Consider the following 14,098-nt stretch of genomic DNA (forward strand, 5'->3'; position numbering starts at 1 on the left):
ACTATGCCACTTGCAAAGTAAGCTGCACTTCACATATAACCACAATATAATTAACATACTCAAAGAATTTAACATTGATACAATATCTAATATATACTCCATATTCAAATTTCTCAAATATCTAAAAAAAAAAACTCCATTATTGCTTACATTTTTAAAAGTTCAAACCATGGATTTGTCTGATTGTTTCCTCATTATCAGATTCAGGTTAAATATCTTTAACAAAAATACTACATTTGGTGATTATATACAGTTCCCACTGAATTACATCAGAAAATACAGTTCCTCCTGTTACTGTTGATTAACCCCAGGTTTGATCACTTGATTAAGATGGTATCCATCAGCTCTCTCTACCAAAAAGGTACATTTACTGGGTGATACTTACTTACGATACTTACGGGGTGAAACCATGTTCCTCCACAGCCTTCCACACAATGATTTTTTTAGCATCCATCAATAATTTTTGCCTGAATTATTATAGTGTGGTTGCAAAATAGTGGTTTTTCTAATTTTATCAATCTTTATATATTAACCAACTAGCATTCCTCTATTAGGCTACTATTTTGTTGATATTTTTGTTGCTCAAAACTAACCAGTATTCTTTGGGCATGTCCCCATTAATTTCTGAGCATATCTTTGCTTTCTGGTCCAAGATATCCAGGCTCCTTTGGGAAAAAACGAGTAGTGGGGAGGCTTTTACTTTTCAATTTTTATCACTTTTGTACTTCTCTAGCCCAGACCTGGATCAGACTTTTCAACGAGCCCTGGCTCCTTTTAGTGGGGAATGGTATTTAGAAACCAAGAGCTAGGAGTACTAGTTATCATTACTTCTAGGCCTTTTCAGTGGAAAACAGGAATATGTATATATGTAGTGTGTGTGTGTGTGTGTGTGTGTGTGTGTGTGTGTGTATGTGTGTTGGGGGCATGAGTGCATGTTTTATCACGAGTTCAAACTAAAACCTCCAGTTCAAAAATCAATGTCACAGGGTTCCTCCTTACATTTCATGCTTATAACCCCTTTCTCCGAGTTACAACCTAGTTCCGAAAACAGCACTATAATAATTAATTTGCTCTATCCTATAGTACATATAAAGTATTTTCAGAATTATAACATTAGTATCACTACTAGTAACAAACCTATTTAATAAAGTTCAAGCATTCTTTGCTGTTCTTTTTATCCTTTAAATATATCCCACTAGTCAGAGCACTCTATTCAAAAATCATTTGGGACTTCCCTGGTGGCGCGGTGGTTAAGAATCCGCCTGCCAATGCAGGGAACACGGGTTCGAGCCCTCGTCCAGGAAGATCCCACATGCCACAGAGCAACTAAGCCCATGTACCACAACTACTGAGCCTGCACTCTAGAGCCCACGAGCCACAACTATTGAGCCTGCGTGCCACAACTACTGAAGCCCACGCACCTAGAGCCTGTGCTCCACAACAAGATAAGCCACCACAATGAGAAGCCCACGTACTGTAATGAAGACCCAACGCAGCCAAAAATTAATTAATTAATTAAAAACATCATTTGAAGCACTTTTCCAGTATGATTATGCTATCAATTTGACAGGCAGTTAAGTTCACCTGTATATACTAACGTGCATGTGTTGATATATTTTCAGTTTTACAAACAAGCATTTGTATATATGCTCATACAGGCATAAAACTTTACCTGAAAAGATACACAGATATTATTATAGTGGCTAAATTCAGGAAAAAAGACTGGCGGGGAAGGCTTTCATTTTTCAATTTTATCATTTTTTGTATTGTTCAAGTTTCTAACCACATGAGTATATCCTTGAGTTCTTTTAAATTAACAGGTTATCTAAAAGGTAGAATTATTTTTATATATTCTTCTTTATACTTTGCTATATTTTCAAAATAATAGTATTTACATTTCTAGAAATAGAGAAAATATATTTTTGGTTTTTTTAGGGTAGAATAGAGCGCCATATCAATCCACAGAAAAAAATTATATTCCAGATGAATTAAAATTAAAATTCTTCATAACTGAACTATTAAGAAGTTTAGAAGAAAATATAGATAAATATTTATCTAATTTCTGGGTAGGGAAGGCTTTTCTAAGCATGAAAGTGAAGGAAAAAAAAGCAAAGTAACACATTGACAGATTTTGTAGAATAAAGAACGTTATATGTCTTTATATCAAAAAAGCAGCATAAACTAAAGTAACTAAAATAACTGCACCATTATTATAAAGTGCTCATTTTCATAGTACATAAAAAGTACTTTCAAATCAACAAGAAAACAACTCTATTAGAATATGAATAATTCAATTAATTTTTAAACGGCAATCTCTTTAAAAATGAGAGAAATGGAAAATGAAATAAACAGATACTCCTTTTGTCCACTGAAAAAGCAAATACTTTTTTAAAAGGATAAAAACTAACATTGAAAAAGGTCAAGGAACAAAGGCACAGAAACAGACCATTGTTGGGTTGTTTCAATAGGTATAACCCATGTATATATACATAAGTACACAGAAAAACATCTAGAAACATATACATGAAACTGATGATGGGGAGTTCCCTGGTGGTCCAGAGGACAGGATTCAGCATTTTCACTGCCGTAGCCTGGGTTCAATTCCTGATCAGAGAACTGACATCCCGCAAGCCGCGCAGCACGGCCAAAAAAAAACCCAAAAAACAAAACAAACAGAAAAAGAAACCGATGATAATAGTTACATTTATGGAGAGAAGAGAAGGAACAATAATTAGAGTAATGGTCAAAGAAACTAATTTCAATCTCTAACAAGTTAATTTTCCCAATAAATAGAAGTTCTTTAATTATTTGTATTGGATTGGCCAAAAAGTTCATTCAGGTTTTTCCATAACATCTTACAATATAATTCAAAATTAATTTAAAAATTAATTTATAAACCTTTCTAGAGTAATTTCACAGTAAACATTAATAAATGCTCACGTATTTTGCCCTAACAATTCTACTTCTAGGAATTTATCCTAAAGAAATAGGAAATTCATAGAAATATACCATGTGTATATGGACATTTGACATATGATGGAGGCACTGCAAAGCAATACGGAAAGGGTGGTCTTTTCGGTAAATTGTGTTGAGACAACTGGGTATCTACACAGAAAAAATGAAACTGGACCCCTACTTCACACTATAGACAAAAACCAACATTAGTTTAATTACAGACCTAATGTATAGGAAGAGGGCAACACCATAAAACTTTAAGAACATAACAGAGGAGGACATCTTCATCACCCTGGGTAAGGAAACTTTAAGACAAAAAGCACTAAGTATAAAAAGTTAATAAGCTGAATTACATTAAAATCTGAAATGTCTATACAAAAGAAGGATATCATAAAGAGAAAGAAAAGACAAACTACAAAGCAAGAGAAAATAATGTGCATCATATATAACTTGAGAGGATTAGTTAACAGAATATATAGACTCCCATAAATCAGTGAGAAAAAGAAAAAGAATCCAAAAGACTTTAACAAGCACTTCAGAAAAGAAGAAATCCAAATGGCCAATAAGTATATAAAAAGGAACTCAACCTCATTAGTAATCAGACAAAGAAAACTCCCGCAGGAACAGGAATTGACTGTAAATAGGCACAAGGGAACTTCAGGTGGTCAAAAGCAGATTCTAAAGCTAGATTGTAGTGATGGTTGCACAACTGTACAAAGTTATTAAAACTCATCAAGTTATAAACATAAAATAGGTGAATTCTGAGTTATATAAATTATACCTCAATACAGCTATTTTTTTAAAATGGGCAAACAGGAAATTTCCACAAAAAAGAAAATACCCAAATATTCGATAGGCACATGACTCAATTTTTTTAGTCATAAGGAAAATGTAAATAAAACCACTTCACACTCACCAGAATGGCTAACATAAAATATTAATAACAGTATTAATAACAATAGCAAGTGTTGATGAGGACAAAGAGCAATTGAGAAAATCCCCATCCCTTACTTATGGGGGTATAAATTCATACAATCACTTTGGAAGACTGGCCATAAGTAAGGGATGGGGATTTTCTCAATTGCTCTTTGTCCTCACCAACGCTAGTTCAAAAATGTATTTTTGACCTAGAATTCTACGACCAAACTATACATCAAGTATGACATTATAATACAGACATATTCAGACAGGCCTGGTCTTAAAAACCAAACCTTCCATTCATCCTTTCTCAGAAGACTACTGAAGGCTGTACATAACCAAAATAAGGAAGAAATTCCAATAGGAAAAACAAAGCATTTAAGAGACTCTCGAAGTAGTCTGAGCTCCTAAGACTTCTGGGGAAGAAAATTATAAGCCATTATTGAGAGATATTTAAAAAAAGACCTAGAGATGAAACATATGCATAGGTAGGAAGACTCAGTATCAGGGAGACGTTAATTTTTCCAAAGTTGATCTAAATATAAATTCAATAAAACCCCTTCAAAAAGGCACAACAGGTTTTTTTGTGGAACTCAATTAAGCTAATTCTAAAATGTACATGAAAGCACTAAAGGCCAAGAATATACTAGACACTGCTGAATAAGAACAAGGGGAAGTCTTTCTCTAGCAGAGATTTGTTTCAATGCTTTCCTAATTAAGACAGCAGGATACTGACAAAGGAATAGACTCATAGATCAATGAAGAGACTAGAGATCGCAGAAACAGACACATGTTGCAGACAGCACTGCAGAGCAGTGGAAGAACAGTTTCCCCCAGTGATGAGTCTTGGGACAATTGAGTATCCATCGGAGAAAAAAATGAAATTGGACCCCTATATCATACCATTTGCAAAAATCTATTTTAACATTTAGGGTTGTAGACCTAAATGTTAAAGGCAAAATCATAAAGCTCTTAGAAGATAAAATAGGGGATTATCTCCATGATCTCAGGTTAGGAAAGCCTTTCTTTTCTTTTTTTTTTTTCCCAAAGATCTAATTAGCTTTATTAGGTGATTCATCAATCAGGCAGCATCCCATCCAACAACTGGAAGGACACTCCAGGAAAGAATTTCTCAAATACAATACAGAAAGCATTAACTGAAAAAGAAAAAACAAAGTTGGAGTATATTAAAGGCAAGAACTTCCTGTTCATAAAAAGACACCATAAAGAAAATGAAAAGACAGGCACAGAATGAAAATGTATCTGCAATAACCATAACCAGCAAATGGTTAAAATCCAGAATACACTACAAATAAACAAGGAAAAGACATCCAAGAGGAACATGAACAAGAAACCTGAACACAAAAGAAGAAATTCCAATTACTAATAAACCTATGGAAAGAATCACTTATTAGCAGTCAGAGAAAGATGTATTAAAAGCACAAGGAAAACTATAACATCAGATTGTCAAAACTTAAAAATTCTGACAACATCAAATGTTGGAGAGAATGCAGAGCAAGGAAATTATCATACGCTGCTGGTGGGAGTGTAAACTGGTATAGTATGGCATCATCTAGTAAAATTAAAGTTACACTACCCTATAACCCAGCAATTCTACTCCTGAGTCTTAGTGAAACTCATACATATATGCACCAGTACTGTGTATAAAAGCCAAACACTGGAAACAACTGATATATCCATTAACAGTACAATGGTAAATAATTGGTGATGTAACCATATATTGGAATTCTATGCAACAATTAACTACATACCGCTTTAGCGATAACAAAGACAAACCTCACAAACATAATGCTGATTTCAAAAGAGGCAAGACACAAAATACACTCAATACATACAAAACTAAAGTTATCATGTTTAGTTATACACTCCTAGATAGTAAACTATGAAGAAAGGAAAGAAATGAAAAACGTACAGATAGGATAGCGGTTTCTTTTAGGGGGAGAGAGGAAGTAATTCAGAAAGGAGGTGGGAAGGATTCTGGGGTACTGGCAGAATTCCTTTACTCTGATGGTTGTTAATATGAGTTCACTTTACTATTGTTTGCTAAACGTACATGTATGTTTTGTACTTTTCAATACAAAGATTATATATTTCACTACTTTTTTTTTAAAAAAAGTGCATGCCCATCAGGGACATAAAAAGAATCACTTTCATCCAGCACACAGTCAATAGTTCAGCTTCAATTCAACAGATCATTTCATGTCATTCCTTTTTTTTTTTTTTCTGTTAAAAGCAACAGAAATCTAAACATAAAAAATTGTGAGGGATACTACATATCTTCATTTATGTGTCAAATAATACTATTAAAAAGAGAAAATAAATTTAAAATTGGGAAGATCTTTCAGGCAAGAGAGTAACTGTTACAGAGTTGTATAGTGCAGGACTGAGTGCAGAGCATACAACAATATGACGGAAAAATGATTGCCTATTTAGAAATTTAACCTTTGTAACAGTTACTAATTTCCATAAGCAAATGACAGTTGGAATCAACTTCAGAAATAGTTTTCTATTACATACAATTGTAAAAAAAGCTATCAGGGCTTCCCTGGTGGCGCAGTGGTTGAGAGTCCGCCTGCCGATGCAGGGGACACGGGTTCGTGCCCCGGTCCGGGAAGATCCCACATGCCGAGGAGCGGCTGGGCCCGTGCGCCATGGCCGCTGAGCCTGCACGTCCGGAGCCTGTGCTCCACAACAGGAGAGGCCACGACAGTGAGAGGCCCACATACCGCAAAAAAAAAAAAAAAGAAAAACAAAACAAACAAACAAAAAAAAGCTATCAAAGCTTTTTCTCTTACACAGAAGTCTATACATTTAAAATTCCTAGAGAATCTTGTACAATAAAAAAAGGTTACAAAAAAGGCAGAACAAGTCAGATAAGTTTAAATTTAAAATTTTCTTTTTAAAAAAATCTCAGAGCTTACTCCTTGAAAGCATAAAAAAATGAAAGATGAAAAGAAAAGATGCAAAGAACTCACACTCTTCAAGTATCACACTAAAATAGATAATCAAGCCCACAAAAATTATCCTTGACACAATCTTATAGTGTTCAACTACATAGAGTAAGTCTCTTGTTTTTCAAAATTTTTTCAATTGGTGTCCCACTATAGGAGGATACATTCACTTTGCAGAGTCATTAAAGAATTAAATCACATAGCATTAGCATGTCCACACAATCTGCCTGTGCCAGAAAATGGTTTACTATCTTCGTAGGTCCCTTTTCCTGTCCCATCCCATATTTTGTTTCCGAGCTGTAAATGTAACAACAGTAATTTTCTGCCATTTTCTGAGCCCTTTTTTGTGTCTTACATTTTTTATCTCCTTTAATTCTCACACACTAAGGAGTAGGTCTTACTGATGAGAAAAATGAGACATGGAACGATTAAGTAACTTGTCCAAGGTCACAGGCTGCTATTGAGGGAGCCAAGATATAGTCCAACTCTGGAGCCAGTGTCTTAATATTACACTGTTCCTGTTCAATAAAACATTTATACCATGAAAACTGCCCATAATCACCTACTGCCTTCTAACTACCAGATCCCAGATGCCTTGAGGATTTATTTTTGCCTTTCCTAGATAACTGCATACTCACAGAACATTAATGGGTAAAAGAATCTAAACATTTAGGGAAATCTATGATTTCCCACCTCAGAAAAAGGAGGTCCAAAGACATTATATTTCTCGAAGATCTCGAAGCTGGTTTGTGACAACCAGCAATAAAACACAATTCTTAACTCCCAGGAGTGATCTTCCCACTGCACTAAAAGCCCTGTCTACCATACATTCTATACTGTAAGCTCTTGTCGAAATCCATAGTCTACCCTCCACATTAGGCACTGAAGTTGACTTTGTCAACTTTCACAGCACATAGTAGCTTCAGTAGCGCTCACAAGCAGGTAACACACATTCCTTCATTTCCACAAATATAAAGAGAAATGCACTATGTGCTAAGGCAATAGAATTAACCCAAATGTATATAATTTTGGCCCCTAGTCTTATCATAAAAACATAAATACATTAACATGTGACAAGTGCCATAGTAAGCAAGGTGAACAATGTGTTTTGAAAGCACACAGAAAAGAGTAGATATTCCAGACTAAGAATGAGGGGCTGTGAGATGCATTAGAGGCAGGGCAAAGGCAGACAGTGTGATGATGCTTAGAAAGAAGGAAAAATGCTATCACTTCTACCAATAGACATTAAAGTTAAAAAAAAAAAGTAACAGTAAATATGGGGTCAGAAGACTTGAGATCAAATCTAGGCTGTGACTAGTGTGAATGTGAACAATTTGAGTCTCAGTGTCCTCATCTATGAAATGTAGATACTACCGACCTGCATATCTCGCAGAACTCTCATGGGGGCCAAATTATGTGAAAGTACTTTAAAAACTGCAGAGTCCTGTATAAACTTAAGTTATTTATATTTTCACTTCTAGGCAACCCTGTGGGTCCTTCCCCTTAAACTGTCTCATAAAATCCTCACCCTTCAGGATTAAAATATTCTGATGACATCATTCATATACTCCTTACAAGACAGTAAACAGTTAACCCATGCCTTCCTATTGAAACAGCAAACCTCTTTCTACTGAAATGAATATCTGTATGTAAAAATATGTGTATATATGTAGGTGCATGTTTTTTTTTAATTTCTTAAGCCCTGAAATTGACTTCTAGTCAATGCTTATTATAATTATATTTAGAAACTAATACCAGATGCAGGTTTTCTTCCAAAAATTTTCTATCAGAAATTCCACTCCATTTTACAGTATGCTGTCAAGCCACCAAGTCAAGAATAGTCTGCAAGTAGCAATCACTTCGCTCTCATCCCCAAGAGACTGGTTATGTATGAGCAATAGATACAACCAAATATATACTCTGGACCCCAAAAGGGAACTGCTTTAGTGTAAGTATATATACGAATGCAAACAGCTAGTACACAAATAGAAATCCACTGAAAAGTATAATGAGTTTCTGATTTGAAAATGCTTGAGGGCCACATCCAGACCCCTCCTTTAAATTAAAGAACACCCTCATTTCCTTTAACGTTTAACAGAGCAGACGGTAAACCTTGCCTCCGTTTGGCAACCACTCTTTAAACTACATCCAGGCCCCATTTTGTTCAGCCTTAAACCCTACCTCTCAGCTACTGCTTGGATGATAACCTAAATAAAGTTCCAACGTACGTTTACGAAGTCAGAATAAGGTCCAAGAGACAGGAACAGGACGCGGGAGCGAGAAATCCTCGTGCCACTCCGGGCCACGGGCTGTTTGATCTCACAAGTGCAACTTCCCGTTTCTCCCTCTTACCTTGTACACTTTCCCAAAGGCTCCGTCGCCCAATTCTCCTATAATTTCCCAAAACTCCTCGGGGTTTAGGTCCCTCTTCACATGTTCGTACTGCTTCTTCTTCTTCTCGCTCCCCAACTTGAAGATCTTACGGAAATTGAAGAAGGACATTCTTCCTCCCAACAGAGTTCCTTACACTTAAGGAGTAAAAACAACAATAAGAGGCAAAGTTTCTCCTCCCCGCTCTCCCGCGCGAGCCCGGCGGGCGACGGCGGGCGCTGGCTGTCCGGGCTCCCGCCGCTCCGGCCCGGCAGTCTCCGGAGAAGGCGGGGCGCGACTCCCGCTCCGGCCCGCGGGGTGGGGACGCTGCGCGGGCGGCCCCTCTGCCGAGCCCGGCCCGCGGGCCGCGCGGCTAAGCGCCTGGCCCCCGGCCGGCCCTCGGGGGGCGGCACCTGCCCGGACGCTCGTCCCTCTACCGGCCCGGCCCGACGGGCCCGAGTGGTCCGGACGCCCGCGGCCACCGCGGTTAGGCCCGTGTCACGGCGAGTCTCCAGGGGCGTCGGCCACTCCGGGATAGGGACGCGGCCGGCGGCCTCTGAGGCGGGCAGTCGTCTGGCCGAGCTCTCCTGCCCCGGGCCGGGAGCCCGGGGTCTCCTCCGCAGCCGTCTGCACCCGCGGTGCGAGGTCCGCGCGTCCCCCTGGGCTCTGGGGCGCAGCCGCCGCCGCTGCCGCAGCCGCTGCCGCCGCCGACGCCGCCGCCTAGCTCCCTCCCCAGCCCACGCAGCCTCGGCCTAAAGCGCGCGCCAACGCCGACGCCGCAGCGCGCCCGCGCGCTCCCCCGGCCGCGCGCCAGGCTCTCCGCGCACTCGCGCGGGGGGTTGGCCCCTCTGGCCCCGCGCACGCGCGTTGAGCCCCGCAAGCTGGCGGCCCTAGGAGGCTTGCTTGCCCCCGGCGCGGGGTACGCTGTTGGTGCTTGAGCTGGTAGCTGGTTGACGGTTGCTCCGGGTTTGTCCTCCAAGCCCCAAATTCTTGTCAGCCAACGGCTTTGATGGAGTTGCCCCTTTGCGTACGACCCTGTTGGTTGTGGTAGCGGATGTTTCCTCCATTCTGGATCTGGGAAAATACGTAGCGAGCGAAAGCTGAGCTGTCCCGATCTGGACCTTTTCGTTCTCAAACGGGCCCCAGAGTGAGTGGGAAGTATCTGTGGTGGCTGTTTGCTTTGGATCCAGAGCTTATGAGCTATGTGACCTTGGGCGCCTAACCTCTCCGAGCCTCAGTTTCTTCATTGTGAAATGAAGGTCCTTAAAGTCCCGACCTGGGGGTTGTGGCGAGGAGTAAATGAGGCAATGGATGTAAGCCCTTTGCAAGGTGCCTGCACCGGCAAACGCTCAATTTCAGTTCCTGCTGTTGTTACAAGTGTGCACGTAAGACAGACATAAACATATAAAAATTGTTTAAGCCCGCTTCTTGAGTGATGACCACGACACTCCCTTGAGGGTAATCTACCTTCTTCTGGCCACTTCCATAGCCGTAATCCTGGTGTCACCCTTCGTGACTCCATCTGAACCACTTACTAAGGCCTTCACTTCCTGATCTGCCTCCGGCCCCCTTGGACAGCAGTAGTGGAAAACGACCTAATGTGGGTGCTGGCTGCAATCTGTCAGATGGTGCCGCGCCTTCCCCTCCACTAGGAGGGAGCATTTTCAGGGCAGTGGCTGGTTAAGCATCATGATATGCAGGTACCTACCAACATTCCTGGCATGTGATAGGAAGGCAGATTCCATGAATGCATGCATGCATGCATGCATGCTATCTGGAGCAGAGGCCATTTTGCTGTCTAAGTACCCCTACCAAATCATTTTGTCCTCCAGCCCCAAAATGGCATAACAAAACCCCTCTTGCAGTAAGAGGGGTATGATGATCTTGTTTCTCAAGACTATTTTTTAATAGGTTTATTGAGGTATAACTGATATACAATAAAATGTACATATTTAAAATATATACTTTTAGGTAACTATACTCAGTATCTTGTAATAACCTATAATGGAAAAGAATCTAAAAAGGAATATATATATATATATATATATATATATATATATGGTCTGAATCACTTTGCTGTACACCTGAAACTAACACAACATTGTAAATCAACTACATTTCAATAAAAATGAGAAAATAAGTTATTGTAAAAATAAATAAAATATACACTTTTATGTTTTGACAAATGGAAACACCTGTGAAAACAATACCATAATTAATCTTTTCTTTTTTTTTTTTTTTGCGGTACGCGGGCCTCTCACTGTTGTGGCCTCTCCCATTGCGGAGCACAGGCTCCGGACGCGCAGGCTCAGCGGCCATGGCTCACGGGCCCAGCCGCTCTGCGGCATGCGGGATCTTCCCAGACCGGGGCATGAACCCGTGTCCCCTAGCATCCGCAGGCGGATTCTCAACCACTGCGCCACCAGGGAAACCCTATTTTTAATTAGTATCATTTATGTAGTTGGCTTCAGATGTAAAGAAAATACATACTCATTGTGGGAAATGAAGAAATGCACAAAAAAATTAAAAGTGCTATCATTCTACCATCCAGAGATAACCATTGGAAAGATTTCATTATATTTCCAAACAGGACTTTCTGGCTGTGCATTAACTTTTTTTACATGGATAAAATTATAAAGATTGCATATAAATATTTGCATCCTGTACCTTTCATATTTCAGTGTGATTAGTAATTGTTTTCTTCCATCATGAGATATTTAGATTGCTTAACAACTTTTCTCTGTTTCAGATAAAACATTGATAAATATATTTGTTCACAGATCCTTTTCCACATATTTGATTATTTCCTTAGGGTACATTACCAGAAGTAGATTTGGGTCAAAGGGTATAAGTCTGTTTCCTTTTTTTGTTCTTTTCAAAATAGAAAAACCTTTACTGTTTTCTCAATGAAAAGATAGTATATCCTTGGTGTAAATTAATTCAAATGAGACAGAAATGATAAACTAGGAAGCTGTGTATAATTCTCCCCTCCTGCCTTCACTCTCCCAGACTTCATCCTCAACCTAACCACTGTTAAAAGTTAAGCCTTAATGAGCAGGTGGGAACTTTGGATGGTAACAAAAAAGTTCTAAAACTGGATTGTGGTAATGCTTGCAAAACTATACGCATTTACCAAAAGTCATTGGATTGTAAACTTACAATGGGTGAATTGTATGGTATGTAAATTATACCACAATAAAGCTGCTTTTAAAAAGTTATAGATGACCAAATTTTTTTCTATGCATATACCTTTTTAATATAAAAATGGTATCTGATATGGATCATGGACATCTTTCATGTCAACACAAATAGATCTATCTTTTTAATAGCTGCATAGAGTCCCAGTGTATAGCTCTACCATCATTTATTTAAGCATTTCTCTACTGGCAGGCATTTAGGTGGTTTCCAATTTTTTGTCATCACAAACAACACTGCAGTGAGCATGCACATACAAGCATTTTTGTGTATTTGTCTGATTATATTCCTTTAAGATAAAATTCAAGGAGTGGAACTGCTGAATCAAAGAACATATTTTTAATTGTTTTTACTTGTATTGCCAAATTGGCCTCTAGAAAGGTTGTACTAATCTCTGCTCCTACTAACAATGTAGGTATGAGAATGCCAGTGTCACCAGCCCCTCAATAGCACCCAATCCATCTTTTTAAACTTTGCCAAGATAGTCCAAAATGATCTCTCATTTACAATTCTCTGATTGTTGGTGATGTAACACCTTTTCAGATGTATACTGGCCACCTTTATTTCTTATTTTATGAATTGCCTCATCATATCAATGAATAATATCAAATGACATGGTCAGTAGTGTATAAATGAGGTGATCAAGTTCAACATACTTTGGTGAAATGATTGTGGAGTTAATAATAGCTTATATAGTTTTTCCATGAAATTACAACCACAGAAATTATTTAATAATACCAGGTGAGATGATATTTAGTCAGATTCAGATTTTCCCAATAATGACCATGATATCTAGATGGGTTTTTTTTGTTTGTTTGTTTTTTACATTTGTAGCAAGTATTACTATCAAACTCCACTCATTGGGCCAGAGACCCTTGTGACGTTAGCGAAAAACTTGCCCCTCATGTAGCACACTACCTACACTTGTGAGTTCATCGGCCAGTGGGATATCTAGATGTTTGTGTTAACTGTAAATATAGTTTGCCTTCCTTGAATTTTTAATCCTTTAAAAATTAAGTTTAAACAGTGGCCACGTAAAGTATTCATTTAATACACAATGTTTTGTCTCCACTCACTGACAGATTGGTGAGCGGAGAACTGTCTTCACAATTTACCAGATAACTAACCTTCACTGATAATAATAAGGATATCATTAAAAATTAAGAACTGAATATGTATGGAGTGCTTACTACATGCCAGGCACTGTGCTAAGTGGTTTACATGTATCATCTCATTTAAACCTCATATAAACCCTTTGAGGTAAGTTCTATGATAGCTCCCAAGTAAAAGTGAGGAAAACTGAGACAACATGACCTCAGAGATAGTAATGGAGGATCTGAACTTGAATCTAGATCTTGGTAAACCAGTTCCTTAGCATTTAACAACTCCACTATGACTATCTCCTTAGCCGTACTGAGCTTCTGTAATAGCTGTCTCACAGGATTGTTGCCACTGTTATTTCTTTCTCCTTCCCTTTGTAACTTGGAAACATACTCTACTCATGGTCTCCACTTTGTGAGCTCCCAAATGTATGTGTGTGTGTATGTGTAAATATGTTTATATGTGAATGTGTGTGAGTATGTGAAAGTATATGTGTGTTGGGTGTGTTTGTGTATGAGCAATGAATATGCATGTGAATATATGTGTATGGGGGTATATGTGGGTCTGTTTGTGTGTGTGAGCATGTG

General features: G+C 38.7%; 1 protein-coding gene and 1 pseudogene across 2 annotated transcripts in view; both read right to left on the reverse strand.

Moving 5' to 3' along the window:
- SLK (STE20 like kinase) overlaps positions 1-9,957 on the reverse strand; it is a 56,984-nt gene extending 47,027 nt beyond the window's left edge. For both annotated transcript variants that reach the window (XM_019939941.3, XM_004325074.4), the window contains exon 1: positions 9,198-9,957. In XM_019939941.3, coding sequence (XP_019795500.2) covers positions 9,198-9,347 — 150 coding nt within the window. In that variant the 5' untranslated portion in view covers positions 9,348-9,957. The remainder of the gene's footprint in view (positions 1-9,197) is intronic.
- A 3,279-nt stretch (positions 9,958-13,236) lies between these two features.
- On the reverse strand, positions 13,237-13,398 carry LOC117308574 (small nucleolar RNA SNORA62/SNORA6 family; annotated as a pseudogene).
- Positions 13,399-14,098: the final 700 nt, after the last annotated feature.

The sequence above is a fragment of the Tursiops truncatus genome, chromosome 16, assembly GCF_011762595.2.
Source record: "Tursiops truncatus isolate mTurTru1 chromosome 16, mTurTru1.mat.Y, whole genome shotgun sequence".
NCBI classification, from domain to species: Eukaryota; Metazoa; Chordata; class Mammalia; order Artiodactyla; family Delphinidae; genus Tursiops; species Tursiops truncatus.